General features: G+C 46.7%; 4 protein-coding genes across 5 annotated transcripts; 1 reads left to right on the top strand and 3 right to left on the bottom strand.

Annotated features, from left to right (window-relative positions):
* The first annotated feature begins 5,198 nt into the window (after positions 1-5,198).
* On the top strand, positions 5,199-9,123 carry LOC100281211 (DNA-binding protein). The gene is made up of 3 exons (NM_001154130.2): positions 5,199-5,458; positions 6,121-6,703; positions 7,813-9,123. The coding sequence occupies exons 1-3, from the start codon at positions 5,424-5,426 to the stop codon at positions 9,061-9,063; spliced, it is 1,869 nt and encodes a 622-aa protein (NP_001147602.2). The 5' UTR covers positions 5,199-5,423; the 3' UTR covers positions 9,064-9,123.
* Positions 9,124-9,471: 348 nt separating this feature from the next.
* LOC100281088 (eukaryotic translation initiation factor 6) lies at positions 9,472-10,850 on the bottom strand (the record flags this gene model as incomplete). The annotated part of the gene is given in 5 exon segments (NM_001154007.1): positions 9,472-9,916; positions 9,999-10,240; positions 10,338-10,382; positions 10,505-10,590; positions 10,754-10,850. Coding segments are annotated over 5 exon segments (734 nt in total), but the record flags the coding sequence as incomplete, so codon positions are not given.
* Positions 10,851-11,539: 689 nt separating this feature from the next.
* LOC100381542 (uncharacterized) lies at positions 11,540-13,920 on the bottom strand. 2 transcript variants are annotated; one of them, XM_008656940.4, is made up of 5 exons: positions 13,531-13,920; positions 12,827-13,071; positions 12,465-12,732; positions 12,252-12,362; positions 11,540-12,165 (listed from the first exon to the last, which is right to left on the bottom strand). In XM_008656940.4, exons 2-5 carry the CDS (start codon positions 13,069-13,071, stop codon positions 11,845-11,847), a joined length of 945 nt encoding a protein of 314 aa, XP_008655162.1. In that variant the 5' UTR covers positions 13,531-13,920; the 3' UTR covers positions 11,540-11,844. The 2 variants fall into 2 exon arrangements, with proteins under 2 accessions (XP_008655162.1, NP_001167841.1); NM_001174370.1 differs by having other exon boundaries at positions 11,610-12,165; positions 12,252-12,732; positions 13,531-13,709.
* Positions 13,921-15,023: 1,103 nt separating this feature from the next.
* On the bottom strand, positions 15,024-18,232 carry LOC542345 (cyclin5). Its single transcript, NM_001254826.2, has 7 exons — positions 17,977-18,232; positions 16,811-17,277; positions 16,587-16,712; positions 16,225-16,476; positions 15,982-16,140; positions 15,721-15,899; positions 15,024-15,404 (listed from the first exon to the last, which is right to left on the bottom strand). The coding sequence occupies exons 1-7, from the start codon at positions 18,092-18,094 to the stop codon at positions 15,266-15,268; spliced, it is 1,440 nt and encodes a 479-aa protein (NP_001241755.2). The 5' UTR covers positions 18,095-18,232; the 3' UTR covers positions 15,024-15,265.
* Between the last annotated feature and the right edge of the window lie 344 nt (positions 18,233-18,576).

Below are 18,576 nucleotides of genomic sequence, written 5' to 3'. Positions count from 1 at the left end.
CTGTTTTGGGTCCTTTGGCATTAGAAACAAGAACTTTGGGTACCCAAACACAAGTCTTTGACCCCTTGTGTTTGCCCCCAACAAACTTGGCAACGACCTTGCCGGATTTGTTAGTCAAAACATAGGATGCATCAAAAGTTTTAAATGAAATGCTATGTTCATTTGATGCATTAGGAATTTTCTTCTTAGGCAACTTAGCATGGGTTGGTTGCCTAGAACTAGATGTCTCACCCTTATACATAAAGCATGATTAGGGCCAGAGTGAGACTTCCTAGAATGAATTTTCCTAATTTTGTCCTCGGGATAACCGGCAGGGTATAAAATGTAACCCTCGTTATCCTGAGGCATGGGAGCCTTGCCCTTAACAAAATTTGACAATCTTTTAGGAGGGGCACTAAGTTTGACATTGTCTCCCCTTTGGTAGCCAATGCCATCCTTAATGCCAGGGCGTCTCCCATTATAAAGCATGCTACGAGCAAATTTAAATTTCTCATTTTCTAAGTTGTGCTCGGCAATTTTAGCATCTAGTTTTGCTATATGATCATTTTGTTTTTTAATTAAAGCCATATGATCATGGATAGCATCAATATCAACATTTCTACATCTAGTACAAATGGTGACATGCTCAATGGTAGATGTAGATAGTTTGCAAGAATTAAGTTCAACAATCTTAGCACGAAATATATCATTCTTATCTCTAAGATCGGCAATTGTAACTTTGCAAACATCAAAATCTTTAGCCTTAGCAATCAAATTTTCATTCTCTAATCTAAGGCTAGCAAGAGAAATGTTTAATTCTTCAATCCTAGCAAGCAAATCATCATTATTATCTCTAGGATTTGGGAATTGAAACATTACAAACATGAGAATCAACCTTAGCATTTAAACTGGCATTTTCATTTCTAAGGTTGTCAATCATCTCACGGCAAGTGCTTAGCTCACTAGACAATTTTTCACATTTTTCAACTTGTAGAGCGTAAGCATTTTTAACCTTAACATGTTTTTTATTTTCCTTGATTAGGAAGTCCTCTTGGGAGTCCAAGAGATCATCCTTCTCATGGATGGCACTAATTAGTTCATTTAATTTCTCCTTTTGTTCCATGTTAAGGTTGGCAAAAAGAACGCGCAAGTTATCCTCCTCATTGCTAGCATCATCCTCATCACTAGAGGTTTCATATTTAGTGGAGGATCTTGATTTTACCTTCTTCCTTTTGCCGTCCTTTGCCATGAGGCACTTGTGGCCGACGTTTGGAAAGAGGAGTCCCTTGGTGACGGCGATGTTGGCGGCGTCCTCGTCGTCGGAGGAGTCGCTTGAGCTTTCGTCGGAATCCCACTCCCGACAAACATGGGCATCGCCGCCCTTCTTCTTGTAGTACTTCTTTTTCTCCTTTCTTCTCCCCTTCTTGTCGTCGCCTCGGTCACTGTCACTTGATATAGGACATTTAGCAATAAAATGACCGGGCTTACCACATTTGTAGCACACTTTCTTGGAGCGGGATTTGTAGTCCTTCCCCCTCCGTTCTTTGAGGATTTGGCGAAAGCTTTTGATGATTAAAGCCATCTCCTCATTGTCGAGCTTGGAGGCGTCGATTGGTTGTCTACTTGGTGTAGACTCCTCCTTCTCCTCCGTCGCCTTAAATGCCACCGGTTGTGCTTCGGACGTGGAGGGATCATCAAGCTCGTTGATCTTCTTTGAGCCTTTAATCATGCATTCAAAGCTCACAAAATTCCCGATAACTTCCTCGGGGGTCATTTGAGTATATCTAGGATTACCACGAATTAATTGAACTTGAGTGGGGTTAAGGAAAATGAGTGATCTAAGAATAACCTTAACCACCTCGTGGTCATCCCACTTCTTACTCCCGAGGTTGCGCACTTGGTTCACCAAAGTCTTGAGCCGGTTGTACATGTCTTGTGGCTCTTCCCCTTGGCGAAGTCGAAAGCGACCTAGCTCCCCCTCGATCGTTTCCCGCTTGGTGATCTTTGTTAGTTCATCACCCTCGTGCGCGGTCTTGAGGAGGTCCCAAATTTCCTTTGCACTCTTCAACCCTTGCACCTTGTTGTATTCCTCTCTATTTAGAGAGGCCAAGAGTATGGTTGTGGCTTGGGAGTTGAAGTGCTCGATTTGGGCCACCTCGTCCTCATCATAATCCTCATCCCCTATTGATGGTACCTGTGCTCCAAACTCAACAACATTCCATATACTTTTGTGGAGTGAGGTTAGATGAAATTTCATTAAATCACTCCACCTAGCATAATCTTCACCGTCAAAGGTTGGCGGTTTGCCTAATGGAACGGAAAGTAATTGAGTATGTCTAGATGTACGAGGATAGTGTAAGGGGATCTTACTAAACTTCTTACGCTCTTGGCGTTTAGAAGTTACGGAGGGCGCATCGGAGTCGGAGGTCGATGTTGTAGAAGTGTCGGTCTCGTAGTAGACCACTTTCCTCATCCTCTTGTGCTTGTCACCTTTCCGATGCGACTTGTGAGAAGAAGATTTTTCCTTCTTCTCTTTGTGGTGAGAAGAGGAAGATCTTTTCTCCTTCCGTTTGGAGGAGTCCTTCTTCTTCTCCTTCCTCTTGGTGCGGGACTCTTCCGATGAAGTGCTCCCGTGGCTTGTAGTGGGTTTTTCGCCGGTCTCCATCTCCTTCTTGGCGTGATCTCCCGACATCACTTCGAGCGGTTAGGCTCTAATGAAGCACCGTGCTCTGATACCAATTGAAAGACGCCTAGAGGGGGGGTGAATAGGGCGAAACTGAAATTCTCAAAAATAATCACAACTACAAGTCGGGTTAGCGTTAGAAATATAAACGAGTCCACGAGAGAGGGAGCAAAACAAATCGCAAGCAAATGAAGAGTGTGACACGCGGATTTGTTTTACCGAGGTTCGGTTCTTGCAAACCTACTCCCCGTTGAGGAGGCCACAAAGGTCGGGTCTCTTTCAACCCTTCCCTCTCTCAAACGGTCCCTCGGACCGAGTGAGCTTCTCTTCTCAAATCACTTGGGAATCAAACTTCCCGCAAGGGCCACCACACAATTGGTGCCTCTTGCCTCAATTACAAGTGAGTGTTTGATCACAAGAAAGAATCAAGAAAGAAAAGAAGCGATCCAAGCGCAAGAGCTCAAATGAACACTACAAATCACTCTCTCTAGTCACTAGGGTTTTGAATGGGATTGGGAGAGGATTTGATCTCTTGTTGGTGTGCTTTGCAATGAATGCTAGCTCTTGTATAGTGGTTGGAAGCTGGAAAACTTGGATGCTATGAATGGTGGGGTGGTTGGGGTATTTATAGCCCCAACCACCAACTTGACCGTTGGTGGAGGCCGTCTGTTTGATGGCGCACCGGACAGTCCGGTGCACACCGGACAGTCCGGTGCCCCCTGCCACGTCATCACTGCCGTTGGATTCTGACCGTTGGAACTTCTGACTTGTGGGCCCGCCTGGGTGTCCGGTGCACACCGGACAGGTACTGTTTGCTGTCCGGTGTGCCAGTATGGGCGCGCCTGACTTCTGCGCGCGCAGAGCGCGCATTAAATGCGCGGCAGAGAGCCGTTGGCGCGGAGATAGCCGTTGCTCCGGAGTCGCACCGGACAGTCCGGTGCACACCGGACAGTCCGGTGCACACCGGACAGTCCGGTGAATTATAGCGAACTATCCGTTGGAGTTTTCCCGAAGCTGGCGAGTTCCTGAGGCCGCTCCTCCTTGGCGCACCGGACACTGTCCGGTGTACACCGGACAGTCCGGTGAATTATAGCGCGAGTGCCTCTGGAAATTCCCGAAGGTGACGAGTTGGCGTTGGAGTCCTCTGGTGCACCGGACATGTCCGGTGGTGCACCGGACACTGTCCGGTGGCGCACCGGACAGTCCGGTGCGCCAAACCAGAGGTGCCTTTGGTTGGCCCTTTGCTCCTTTGTTGAATCCAAAATTTGATCTTTTTATTGGCTGAGTGTGAACCTTTAACACCTGTATAATCTATACACTTGGGCAAACTGGTTAGTCCAATAAATTTGTGTTGGGCAATTCAACCACCAAAATTAATTAGGGACTAGGTGTAAGCCTAATTCCCTTTCAGAATGGCCCACTCCATAGAGTTGTTGGGAAACATCCTCTTCTTCGAGGTTCATATGAATTTTTTCTTTAGAGACTGAATTCTTCAAATTTTGTATGTTTTCCTTCACTCCAAAAGGGTCTCGAGTTTATGGAAACAAAAAAATGATTTATGAATTATGAATAAGGTTATTAGAAAGGAATTGGTCATTAGTTAGAACCGTTCATGGCTATATATTAAACTTAACATTCATATTTATTTTGAAGTTATATACATAATGTTACTTTACAAAGTTAATTTTCAGTACTTGAGATATTCCTTGGATCTTTTTTGGCTTAAGACATCCTTAAGGTGGATCAACGCATAAGCACAACTTTTAGCTCCTATTCTCACACACCAGGAATGTACTAAGAGGGTGTTTGGATACCTAAACTAAACTTTAGTCATGGTTTTGGATGTCAATTAGAAGAAGTAAATATGAACTATTCATGAACTAATATAGAATGAATGATGGTTAAAACTCATTATATTTTTCACCAATCCATATTTAATCTATTGTCCCACCATATATTAGACTTTAGTTAAATGATCCAAACACATCTTAAGTCCAAGTTAAAATTAAAATTTTAAAATTATCACACATCTATAACTTAAATTAGAGGTCATCAAAGGTCTATCGAAAAAGAAGATAGAATGTTTATGAACAAAATATCAATTTACTTAGTCATCCATATGTGTAATGATCGTTAAGAGTACAAAATATAGAAGATGTTTGATTTCTTTAGTCAACCTTCTAAATTTTAGGAAGCGAAATTTAGTCTTTAGAAATTCTATTTGAAAGACCTATTTTAGTCACTAGTTTATTATTTTAGTGACTAAGCTTTAGTCACTAAAGTTTATGAAGTGGAAACCAAATACCCTAATAATCTTGCCTATTAGTTTATGATTCTTATCACATACATGGAGAGAGCAATACAAGTTTTATGCACACACAACGACACAATGATCGAAACGAGTGCTTCCGTATCAATGAGTCATTGAGCATGTGGAAGCAAGGCTCAACCATTTCCAAGGGGAAAAAAAAGACGAAGGCTCAACACACCGATTCCTGTGTACACTTCGCGTGTAGCGGTAGCGTCGGGCGCCCTCACCGCGGTGATATCTAAAAATCGCACCCGCAGGCCGCACCGCAGTCGTCACCAAACAGCGCCGCGCTCCGCATTGCGCTAGGGTTTTAGAACTCTTCCTCCGGTCCTCCCCGTTATCCCTCCAAAAGGCAGCGCCCGCTAGGGTTTTAGCCGCCGCCTCCTTCCCTCTCCTCCTCCACGTCTCCTCAACAGCCGCTGCCACCCGGAGCCTTCCCGCAGCGACGCCATGTGGGCTCTTCGCCGAGCTGGCAACCCCCTCAGGTAGTGATGCTCCCGGCCGCTGGTTATCCGACTAGGTCTCTTATTGTCACCCCCCCTGCATCCGTCGTTTTAACGGCGGCCTATTTGATCCGCATGGGGATGCTTATTCGCTATGCTTGTTGCGTCGCAGCGCCCTCTGCACCCCGAAATGTTTGATCCCCTGTTAGGCTGTTAGTTGGTCGCGATTGCTTGGAACACACGGGTATAGCATTTTTTAGGGGTTAAAGTTAAATATTTTGTTCAATTGTTCATTATCATGTTGAGATTATTGGTATCACTTGACACTATGTTGGATGTATTGTGTTTCTGCGCCGATTTAAGGATAGCTATATCTATGTAATTGCCAAGACATAGAGTGAATCATCTGTATCTGTTATGATTTCTTCTATTTTATTGTCTATAGTTTGTTTATATATTGTGGGAATTTGCTACTACGAGTGCGTCAGATGTTTTTAATGAGAAGAGCAATTTCTGATACTTGTATGTTCAACTTCACAGTTAATTGCCTGTTCATCTTTCATGTTTTTTTATTAGCATGTGAATGCATGTTTTTCTAGCATCATGTGAATGCATGCTCAGGATCGCCCTTCTATTGTATGTTGTGCATCCAATATATTCTAATAATTGTCTGCAGATTTGGCTAACTCTTGGTTCTGCTTCAGGTTCCGTGCCCAAAAAGTTGCAAGTGCCCATGTCTGTGCGAGTCTTGAGGTGCTGCTAGCTGCTGATGCAAAGAATGTAGAAGAGCACCATGAGGCAGACTGCCAGAAAATGTGCTGCTGTCATAAACCAAGGTCACCAGCCTTTCAATTGTCATTTTCATCTGGCCAGTTTGCTTGCAGTAGGGGTTTCTCCTCTCAGCCAGGTGCAAATTCTGGTGACAAAGCTGATGAGTTAGAGGACGGATTTTCTGATCTCGAGGTTCCACCAGCAGCTGTTCAAAACGATGACGGGTTGGCATCTGAAGATAGTTCTGATGAGGATGCTGCTGACGAATTTGGCTTGCCTGATGTGGATGCTGATGCAAAACCTGAGAAGGAGCACACTAGAAGATTATCTGATTCTATTCTCCTCAAGACATTATCTGATTCTATTCTCCTCAAGACTGTGTTGGAAGCTCCGAGGCATCAAGTCACTTCAGCACTTGAGAAATGGGCAAAGGATGGCAATGCATTTGATAGGGGTGAACTCTATTATGTTCTTCTTAATCTTCGAAAGCGGCATTGGTACTCCAAAGCCTTGGAGGTATTTAACATATAATTTACTGAGAGGTAGTTTTATACTTAAATTGGGTGCAAATATTTAGTATGTGGGATTGGAGGTGCTTAACCAAGAGGTGGATCTATATATTTTTTAAGAACACTTAGTATGCTGGATAATATGTGAAACAAACAATATGCATTACTCTTTAGCTTGTAATAGCCTGCTCAATATAAAAATAAGTATTTAGCCAGCAGCTTAGAAGCATGTTTGCTTTGTGACCCTGGAAACCTGCTAAGGCACAGGCAGGTGCTCCCAGGCACATGATTTGCTGAGCCTTTGGGGTCTGAGTTACTGCCTTGCTGCTCACCTGCCTGGCAGGCAGCATCCAAACAGGCCCCTAATGCTGAAATGTAGTTTTTAAGGTAAAAACAGGTAAATTACTTAACATGCAGATTTTTTCCCTGTACTTATTTTTAAACATCTTACAGAGGGTAAAGACAAGAAAGGTGCAAAGATACTTAAGTAAAAGCTTAGAAGGGGTTGGCTAAAATGTTGCATTATGTGAAAGCATAGCATGATAATCCCAGATCATATGAATGATATGTAAACTGCATCTTTTCTGGTGTATCTGTGATTCTGTATAGTTCTAAGTAATGCTTTGGTCTTTTGTTTTGTTTATTGCAAAAGGCTATTTGTTGCTTTCTGCTCAGTATAACTTTGTTAACTCATTTTTCTAACTATTTTTTTTCCTTTATACTTAATTATGTAGTCTTTCTTTGCATTTCTAATCTACCTCTATGTATTACCAGTACATTTATCCTATGTACGCATCGCAGTAGTTGTACAATACCACCAAGGAAAGCAACACAGCTAACGATGGAGGTGCACACTTATAGTTGGTTTGAAACATAATGATAACAACCTTCTTGGTAAATGCATGTGTTCAACTTCATGCTGCCACTTCCCAATTTCCAGATAGGATCTCTATTATTTGATAATATGTAATCAGAAATGATCACTTGATTAAACATTCAACTATGCCTGTATGATATGAAGAGATAACTGATGTTGTATCAGGGTGATTGTGTACCTTCATATCATATGTGTGCTGTTCTGACTTGTGAAATAATTTTGTCACTATTTCTCTGCAGCTTGTTGAGTGGGTTCAAAAATCACAGCTATTCGAATTTGTAGAGCGTGATTATGCTGCACATCTTGATTTAACAGCTAAGGTCTATGGTCTTCATAAAGCAGAACAGACTATTGAGAAAATTCCTGCATCTTGTAGGGGTGAGATTGTTTATAGAACACTTTTGGCCAATTGTGTTTCTGCATCCAATATAAAAAAATCGGAGCAAGTTTTTAATAGGATGAAGGATCTTGGATTTCCGGTTACACAATTTTCTTTCAATCAGCTTCTGTTACTCTACAAAAGGCTGGACAGGAAGAAGATTGCTGATGTTCTTGCAATGATGGAAAAGGAGGATGTGAAACCATCTCTCTTTACTTACAAGATTCTTGTAGATGCCAAGGGTTCAGTTGGAGATATAGAAGCTATGGAGAAAGTGATTGAATCAATGGAGAAAGATAGCATTGAGCCAGATCTCACGTTTAATGCTACAATTGCCAGACACTACATATTTTATGGCCAGCGTGAGAAAGCAGAGGCACTTCTGAAGGCAATGGAGGGTGATGATATCCAGAAAAATCGTGCTGCTTGCAAGACTTTATTACCTTTACATGCTTTTCTGGGCAATAGTGATGCTGTGGAAAGAATTTGGAAGGCGTGTGAGGATAATACTCGCGTAGCTGAGTCCGTGTCTGCTATAGAGGCCTTTGGTAAGCTTGGTGATGTTGAAAAGGCAGAGAAGGTTTTTGAGGATATGCTTGTGCATTGGAAAACACTCTCTTCCAAATTCTACAACGCGTTGCTAAAGGTGTATGCTGATCACAACCTCTTAGACAAGGGTAAGGAACTAGCAAAGCGGATGGATGAGAACCGTGTCAGGTTTGGGGCCCCAACTCTGGATGCACTTGTGAAGCTATACGTTGAGGCTGGAGAGGTGGAGAAAGCTGAGTCCCTAGTGCACAAGCTATCTATACAGAACCACATCAAGCCTATATACAACACATACATGACGCTGCTTGACAGCTACTCAAAGAAAGGAGACGTCCGCAACTCAGAGAAAGTGTTCAACAAGTTGCGGCAGTCCGGCTACACTGGGAGGATCAGGATGTACCAGGTGCTGCTCCATGCTTATGTACGTGCTAAGGCCCCTGCTTATGGATTCAGAGAGAGGATGAAGGCTGACAACATTTTCCCCAACAGTGTTGTGTCAACTTTGATTGCCGCTACCGATCCGTTTGTCAAGAAGAAATCGATATCTGACTTGCTCGATTAGGTTATGGAGTAGTGTGAGATCCATCATGTTTCCGTGCAACGCATGTGCTGCCTTTTTTTTTTTTGCATTCTGCTAAAGAATACGGCGGGATAATAATGTGTCCTAGTCTTGTAATGAACTACAAGTGTCTTTGCATTTGGACTGGTTCGCTTGTGAGTCATAGAGATTGCTGAACTCGTGAGTCATGGAAATTGGCAACTGTGTGCTATTTGTTCTTATTTTGTTGTTACTCATTTCATCAATCAAGTAGAATCAAGATGAGCCTTTTGCACATCATTCCGAATCCGATTTGGCAGCTGTGGAAGTTTGACGGTTCCTTCCGAAACATGCAGCTGGTGAAATAGCGCGTGCAGCGATAATTTGGTTGTTCAATTGCCGCACTGTGAAACTCAGAAGGACAGAATTTGATAATGCAATTGTGGATAGTTTGTTGTTGGAATCGCGTGGCAATGGTAGGAAAGAAAAAACATTTTACGTCTGATAATAATAGGTTCTCATGATACAAATTGCTGGTAGCCAGCAATGCAGATGCAGGCAATTCGGCGGCCAATGCGACTGGTCTCTCTACTCTCCTGCAGCAAAACTCAGCTCAACTCGTAAAGAAATCCTGAACCGTGTAGTCCTTGACGTCTGAACCCAGCGCCACAGGGCGGGGGTCCCTCAGCCTGAAGACGCTCTCGATGACGGACACCTCGGTCGCCGTGGTGTCCGCGCCGCAGAAGGCCGTCCAGTCATTGACGGCCATGCCGGCGGAGACCACCTCGCTGCCCCTGTTGACGGTGCCGGCGACCATGGGCACCTGCAGCAGCGTGGACAGCTCGTCCAGGTCCTCTACCGACGTCCGCGGGTGAACCTGGTTTCGGAAAAGAAAACCGTCCATTACCCGAACTCATCTCTGCTCGCGCCGCGCGTGACAAGACCGATGGCCCACTTACGAGTCCTCCCTTGTTCGTGAAGGCGCAGTAGCTTCCAACCAGGATGTTCCCCGCGATCGTCTGCCTGAACACCTCCGCGCCGAGCACGTCGGAGATGACGTCTTCGGTTTCCTTGTCCAGGTCAGGGTGTGTGAGAGCGACATGGTCGTTGCAGGCAATGCAGTTTCCCAGGGCTGAAAGGCGCTCGTCGACGCACTTGACCACCACCTCATCGGGCAGGCTGTTCCTCAGGTGCTGGATCTCTGGTAACACGATCAAGACGGGGGGAAAAAACGACGGTAAGCATGTCAGGTCAGGTCAGACCATTAGTCTCTGTTAGTCTGTTAATGATCGCGGTACCTTGGTCGGTGGCGGTATGGGGAAGAAGCAGCCCTCTCTTGTTACCTGACAGACACACAAGGCAAGACACCACCCAACATGTTAGGCAAGCCTCAGAGGAGCCGGCAGCGGCGCAGCGCCAGACCAAACTAATCCGCGAGGACCAAAGCGCAGTCCGCAGTCCTCACCGACGCAGAGCCTCCCGACGACCCTGGTGCCGGCGACGGAGGTCCTGACCACCGGGACGGCGCCGGCGAGCTCGCACTCGACCGCACTGCATTGCATGCACGCCGCGGTCAGAGCACGTGAGTTCGGTGTCAGTAGGCTGTAGGCCAGGCCGCAACCAGTCGCGGCGGTCGCAGACTCGCAGCACGGATGCTAAGAGCTAGAGGTTTTTTTTTATGTATGGTTCGCGAAGGAGCCTGCCGGCGACCGACCTGTAGAAGCCCTCGGAGGCGCCGGCGGGGACGAGGCAGTAGGCGTTGGTGAGCCTCGCGAAGACGCCCACCTCGCTAGAGTTCTCGAACTTGACGCCTGCATTATATCATTTGTTGGACCATTATTGTTGGCGTTTTGCTATGGCTATCAATCAATCCGCGCGCTGTTTGTAACCAAACCCTTTTTATTTTAACCTGTGAAGTAACAAAAGTGTCGTGCCATGGTACTGTGAAATACTAATACATTATTTTCTTTTTTATATATATTTGATACCCATAAACAAATTTAATATATTTGATACCTATATATATTTGATACCCATAAACAAATTTAATATCAAAGTAAATAAATGGTACATGTATCAGATATTAAATTGATAAGAATAAATATTACACTTAGTCAAAGAAAAGTAGTTTGACCTCTTTTTATAGCTTGTTCGGTCATCCGTCCTCCTTCAGCTAGAGAAGTGATACTATGTGGGAGTCTCTTTCAGCTAGTGAAATGATACCATGTTGGAGTATTGCTGCGCGTGGCTTTCTGTCATGTTGGGTTTGGATGATTTCTTATAGGTCATATGTGATGTGACGGTCTATAGACACCACTTGAATTCATACCGACTTCTACTGCTTGTAGAGTGTGACAGTGTCTCTATGTATTGCAGATACGACTTTAAACTGAAGCGAACATCTTGGCAGGGGAGAGACTCCCTACCAAGAATTGGGGAGAGGAACATACGCATGAAACTAGCGTGAAACCGTTGACCAGTTCACTAACGCAAAGACCAGTTCACTCATCACTTCTAGTTTCTTGCCTTTCCAAACAAACACACGTGTGTCAGTATGCAACCGAAAGCTAAAAAAGAAAAGAAACATAATAATTAATAACAGTCGTGTACCCCAGTTCCAAATACCACTGTATAAACGGTGCCAGTGTTCAGCTGCATCAGACAGTGACTTCACTATATCGAAGTTCCGTAGAAATGCATAAACGACAGCCGGTTCTCTTCATCATATATATGTACATCTCTCTCTCTCTCTGCGCCCAACATGGCCGAACGAATCGTAGCAGTAGCCGGCAAAAAAAAGACGGATCAGTCGCGCGGTGCCCTTTCTACGCCGTCGTCGTGCCGGTCGGTGGTTGCGGAGTGCGCCTCCGCCCCTGAGTCGCCGTCGGCGGGGCAGCGGCTCGCGAGGACAGCGGGGCGCATGGTGAGGTCCGCCACCGTCCTGTCGATGGCGTTCGTCTCCCGTTCCGGGCGGCCTGGCCCTGGTGTTGAGATCCTACCGCCGGTTGCAGTTGCAGTTGCAGAGGAAGGCGGCGGCGTTCCGTTCGCAGCGCCGCACTTGGCACTCGAACTCTCGGCCAGCCTGAAGAAGGCGTCCCGGAAGCATACCCGCGTCCGCTTGGTCAGCTTCAGTCAGGGACCGTACATGTTTCACCGTTACAGACAAAAAAAAAACAATTTTGTGCACTGAGGTCTGAGAGGGGGTACCGTACCTGGAACACGACGTCCTCGAGCTCCCGGAGCACCAGCGCTTGGAAGAGGAAGCCCCCTTCATCCGCGACGGATGACCTGCTCCTTTTCGTCGCAGCAAAGCTCGCCCCATCCTGGCACCAACGGAACGAACACCCAGGGCTCGGCTCATCAGAGCAGTGCCGTGCGTGATCGAGTCGAGAGCAGCACCACACGTCACTTGCGCAAACCAGTACCTGGTCCTCAGGCGTGAGCGTGAGATCCGGCGCCGCGCTCTGCAGCTGCAGGTCGTGGCTGAAGAGAGGGAAGCCGCAGGTGTCCATGGCGTCCACGCCCAGCGTGGCGTTCAGGAGCAGGTCCTCCGAGCTGCAGCAGCTCAGCAGCGCCCCGCCGCTCAGCATGTTCTCGTAGGACAGCAGCTGGTGCATGGAGTCCGGGAACATGCCCAGCGCCTCGAACGGGGCGTCGTCCATCTTCCTCACCTCCTCGTCCGAGAACTGGCTCCTGCGTGGATGGATGGATGGATGGATGGATGAGGAGCAGCGATGGCAGAACAGAACAGAGCGCCGAGAGTAGCATGCGTCGCGAGCGTGCGTACATGAAGATGTCGTCTGTTGCCTGCTGCTGCTGCTGCGGCGGCGCGGGCCGGCCCTCCTCCGTCCGCTCGTCTGAACTCCCGTGCGTCTCCGCGCGCACCACGCCAGCGCCGTGGTCGTCGTCAGCTGAGCCGAAGCTCCAGAGCGCCCAGCCGCCGCTCTGGTCGTCCAACAGCTCGCCGCCGCCCGACGGCGTGCCTGTGCCTCCGCTCTGCGGTAATGGATACCACGCCATGGTGGCGCTCATCTGGAGGAGATCAAGGCGCAGCTGGATGTTAGCGTCAAACAGCAAGTTCGGTTATCTGATTTGAGGAGAGAAAGAGACGTTCGAGTTCGGGGGTTATCTAATTACTAATTAGTACCAACAGGGCGGGCATGAAAAGAAGAGAAGAATTCCATCCACGGCAAGAAGAACATAACATACATAGTAGACAGGAAATCGAAATTCATGGAACCGGAGTAATCTCACGGAACCTCCACGAAGTAAAAGCTTTTTTTTTGGTTTGTTTCGGTAAAAGAGGAAAGGAAAACGCATGAAATTGGAAACTCTCGGGCAGCATCGAAGAACCGGTGGCAGAAACCTTTGGCGGCAGTTTGTTTGTTCTTCGGGGATCCGAAATGCTGAGATGGAGCTAGGAGACGAGGGATTCGGTGCGAGCAGAGAGCAGGAAACGAAGGGAGAGGCAAACGAATTAATAAAACGTACACAGGCAGCCGGCCGAAACCCGAGACCTTCTCCTGTTCTCCTCCGTCAGAACGTGACGCTGTTCTTCGCGCCGAGACGCCCGGAAGCTTTCTTCCTCTGCTTGCAAATTGCTGCGGCCACCCGCTGGGGAAGGAGGAGGAGCTAGAAACAGGGATGGGTGGGAAGGAAGACGAACACGCATCTCTCCCCTCCCCTGCTGGAGCCTGGAGTACTACTTAACCCCTCCTCTACCTCTACCCCACGTCGACGAACGTGGGCCCCAGGAAGGACGGCGGGCCCCACTTGCCATCGACCTCCACCCAGGTCCCGGCCGGCCCAAGTCTCGTGGTCGTGGGTCTGTGGGGCTGAGGAGCGAAGAGGGATTCGTGTGGCTGCCGCGGCCCCGGCCTCGGCGGAGACGGGTGGCCAGCGTTATCTAAATCTCGGTTGCTGCGCCGCCACGTCGGCATGGCCTGGCCCCGGATCTTTCCCCCGCTACGGCCTGGGCCCGCCAACTGGCCATGTTCTCCTTGCTCGTCGGCCGGCACAGTGATCGTGCGCGCGGAGGCGGGGCCGACCGGTTTTCGACGAAAAGCGACTGTGTCGTGACTCGTGAGAGGAAAAAAAGGAATCGGTTGAACGTGCTTTCTCAGTTCAAGTGTAAGGTCGTGTTTGATTACATTACGACTAAATAGGTCTACAGTAGTCGGTTAACAGTAATTGAGATATGATTAATTTTAACTGTCTAACCGCGCTTCTGATCGAGAGGCTATTCTAACCGTTGATTGTAGCTTCTGGTCACACAACGACATATAAATAGATTAAGAGGGCCGACGGAATTAGTGAACGTTAATCATTCAACTATAAAACCCCAATCAATATATTGCGAGGAACCAATCCATTAGGCACTCGAAGTGACTAGAAGAGCTGTGACTATGTCTCAGATCCCTATCGCCCCATTGGGATCTAAGATTCCCCCTACAGGTGACACTGAAGGAGTTGATCCACTATCAATCAACGACGAGAACCAATCTCCTCGCCACACGCAAGGAGATCGAGAAGGAGGAGGCGGCCAGGCGGGCATTTGCTGCAAGACGCCGCCACGATGATGGTCAGAAACAACGACGAAGGTATATGTATCTATCCAATTATTGTAGATACAGATTGGTATTCTAGGGGCTTAGAAATCAATCCTAGTCATTGTAGAACTTACTAGAGTACCCAACCGGTAAATTGGTTCAACCCACACACACAGACACAAGATGATACTGCACAGGGAGGCTTGTTCCCACAAAAGGAATTCCACCGTTAGTAATATAGTAATACAAATAAATGAAATTCAGCGATGGTAAAGGTAAACCCATTCTGAACGACAGCATGGCTACACATGTAGAAATTAAAATCAGTTAGATCGATAATCTATCTATAGAAATGGAGTTCAGAGTAAAAACATTATGGCGTTTTTGACGAGTTGCACTGTGCTGTGAGGCGCGGTAGTGATGGGGCGCAGTAGTGCCACATGACGAGCGGCAATGCCACGCCAACAAGTAGTTTATCCAATGATGAGAAGAAGTTTGAGCTTGACATCACATATCACATTCTCCCAACACACATACAAGGCTCTGCTTCAGTAGTCGTTTAAGCAAACTGACTAACCAACACATGCTCTGCTTCAGTAGAAAAGCAAAGAGCACACGACCCAAACAAATGGTACCATCGAAGCGATGATATACAATACAATGAGCAGCAGCGAGCCTCAACCTGACAAAAGCTTCTTGTCAGGGGATTGAAGCGCGACGGAGCCGAGCTTGGGCTTGGAGTATTTCCTGTACACCGCCTTTTGCTTGCTTTCCGGAGCCAGGGCATGGAAGCTGATCAGCCGCCTAGCGCAGTCCCTGCGGTTACGGTTACACGCATCATCCTCAACAAGTTACTCAACAAATAAGCGAAAAGTAATCTACATTGTTCTCAGCACAAGAGCTTTGCTGGCCTACTTACTACAGTAAAGATGCACTTCATAGGGTTTCGGTGTAGAATCAGATCGCAATGCCAAGTTTTAGTCATGACTCATGATCATTTTTATTTTTAGTCAGATCACAATAGCATGTCAAAATCACATTTTTATTTCATGAAACAAGCTAACTCATCAGTCAATGATTCGCGCTAGAACTGGATTTCGAAGGCAAGAGAGATAGTCATCAAAGGACGTACAGTAACTGTGGCTCAGCTAGGCCAGTGTGATGTTCCAGAATATCAGTCCACTGTGGATTCATCCCAAGTGTAGACCTGGCAGCATAGACGGCAGCGGCTGCGGTCACCGATGGAGGGTAAACCAGCATCGCGTACTGGACCAATGCCAGCTCGGAGTAGAAGAATGTCATGTTCTCAAGCTGCGTCAAAAGCATGGAAAGAAAATGTCAATATCTAAATGTGTGGTGTGGTGCTAAAACAACATTACTTGGACAACTATACCTCTGTGTCACACATTGCGGCTTTCAGGTACCTAACAATGAACATGTACATTGTTGGAACCGTCAGGTTCCAATGGAGCATGTCCAGGATGGCCTTTTCCTTGGTCAGAATCTGGTCTCTGGTAAATGCGTTGTCACAGAGGCACATCAAGTCCTTAACCTGTAAAATGTTGTTGCTTGTTGTGTAAGCTAATCTCGAAGAATGGACTATAGCATGTTTTACAAACAAAATCAGCCAGCCTACCAGTGGAGCCCATATCTCTTCGTACTTGCTTGCTATCAGCATGGCACTTATGCCGACGAGCTGTAGCTCCTTTCTTGGTACACTCTCCATGGATAAGTACTGGTCGATGATGTAGACGGTCAAGTAAAGTGTCTCTGGCATTAGAGTAAGCCTGTACTGTACCTCGATAATCCAGTCGATAAGGATAGCTCTCATTCTCTCACTGATTTCAGCCTGTGAGCTCATGTAGCTGCTGAGAGGAAGGCAGGTGCCCTGCACAAGCAAAACATGCCACAGATCAACAATCATCAGAAATGGTCACTTTGACAATCCACTGAATCAGCAATTGCAGCATGATAAAAATTACCACTTGGCATTTTTACCTCAGTGCTCTTGTAGAATCTGTAAATGTCCTCAACATATTCAACGACTGCCAGCTCATTGCAAGAATCAGGTGCATCAATGTCATATGGATCCTTCTTCTTCGGGGTGGTAATCCCATCAGAGGCCTTTGTAAACACACACACACACACAAAAGGGGTACACAGGCATTCTTAGAATCAAAAAAAAGACAACCTTAACCTTTGAATTTTGCTTGTGTTCATACCCTGCTGCATTTTGTCAAATTGTCAAAAAGTGTTGGCACCCTCCTACAGACTCTCTGACCTCCAGGGAATTTGCCTTTCTTCTCCTTCTCGGAATCTGGAATGATCACAATGACTTCAGGCTTCACCTTGCATTCCTTCAGCTTTACTGCCTTCCCGTTCCTGTTAAACACAGCATCCACAGGCTTCTGACGATTTGCAGGAGCAGCACGGTCTTTGATCATAAGATTCGTAACGTCGGCAAGGGGTCGCAGGCCTCTTGCTGCTGCCTGAGGAACAAGTGGCTTCTTGTTGCCGACGTTGAGTGGTTTATGACTGGTTGCCGCTGCCGCAACCGCTTGCTTCTGATGGTTCACAAGAGAAGGCCGGCCATTCATAAGATTGCCAACGTCGACAAGTGCCCTACGGCCTCTTGCCGCCGCTGGCTGTGGAAATGTATCCATTGGCTTCCTGACCAGTCTGGCGGCATCTGATCAAGTTGAATTTTTAGAAGACGAACATAAGTGCATTAGCAGAGAGAATCCCAGTACCAAAATCACATGAAGGACCATGCAACATCAAATATTCAAACCTTTATTATGAGTGCTACTTAAGTACTTATGGAATAACAATCTAAAGGTACACCAGATAAAAAAACTTGCAGAACTAAGATTACAGTACTGACGATCAGAAATGACAATCTGAATGATCTTTATTTGCTTAATAAAGATCATGGATTTCATTACAGTACTGAAAGAGAAAAAAATAATCCCAATAATCGCGAACACAAGGGGAGATTTGGTATAGACGCGCACATAAACATAAACCTAATTGTTGAAAAATTGCAATCTTTATCCAGCAAACAGGACAAGAATCGAAACGTTACCCAACCTGCTCGGCGGTCTGCGCGACATGGAAGCAGAAACCCGCAAGCAAGAGCAGCGCAAGGTGTAATCAAACCGATCGATGACCCAAAAACTCAAGAACCGTCGATCTCTACTATGCAAAGGCTACCAAGAAAGAAACCGACCATTTTTAAGATGCGCCAATCAACAGCCCCAAACAAGAAACACTACTAGCGCGGCAGCATCCTTCTACTCTATCCCCCCCAAACCACGCTCGCCGAATCACCGAACCAGCACAAGAATCAACCAAAAGAATCGGAGAATGCGCCAGGGAGGAAACTCACCGCCGCCGTTCATCTGTTCCTGAGCGGGAACCGCGCCTCCAGGCCCCACCTGCTTCTTGGACGCCATGGCCGCCGCCGTAAACGTGGAGCGAACCCGCAACTCCCTTGCGCACTCCATTCGAGTCCTTCTCTCGCCGACGGCCGGTCTCGCGTTCCCTAGGGCTCGTCGGACACGAGGTATGGCGGAGAAGGAAGCGGGAGGCGGTGTATCTTTGTAATTGTAGGCGTTGGGTTTGGAGGGATTTCTACTAGCGTGGCTGTCTCCAACGGTCGAAATTTTATTAATGGAAAGTGGTGCCGGGATGGTGCTCGGATCCATGATCGACGGCCAGGATCGGCAGTTCTGAAATTTTTAGCCGTTTAGTTGGAGAAGAGGAAGAGTCGAACACGGTTAAAACGGTGGGGTGGCTGGAATATGGGGTGGCTCCTTGCCGACCAGGGTTTACAAAACCGGTAAAAATCGGCGGTAAATCGGTCGGTTTACCAAAATTACCGGGGTACGGTTTCGATTAACCACTGGTTTTTTTTCAAATTCGTTTCAAATTCAAAATATTGAAAATTTTTATAAAAACCGAAAACCGCTGATAAACCGTTTTTTGA

Source organism: Zea mays, chromosome 8 (genome assembly GCF_902167145.1).
Source record: "Zea mays cultivar B73 chromosome 8, Zm-B73-REFERENCE-NAM-5.0, whole genome shotgun sequence".
Taxonomy (NCBI): Eukaryota; Viridiplantae; Streptophyta; class Magnoliopsida; order Poales; family Poaceae; genus Zea; species Zea mays.
The sequence above is the reverse complement of the archived record's forward strand: the minus strand, read 5'-3'. Positions and strand labels throughout refer to the sequence as shown.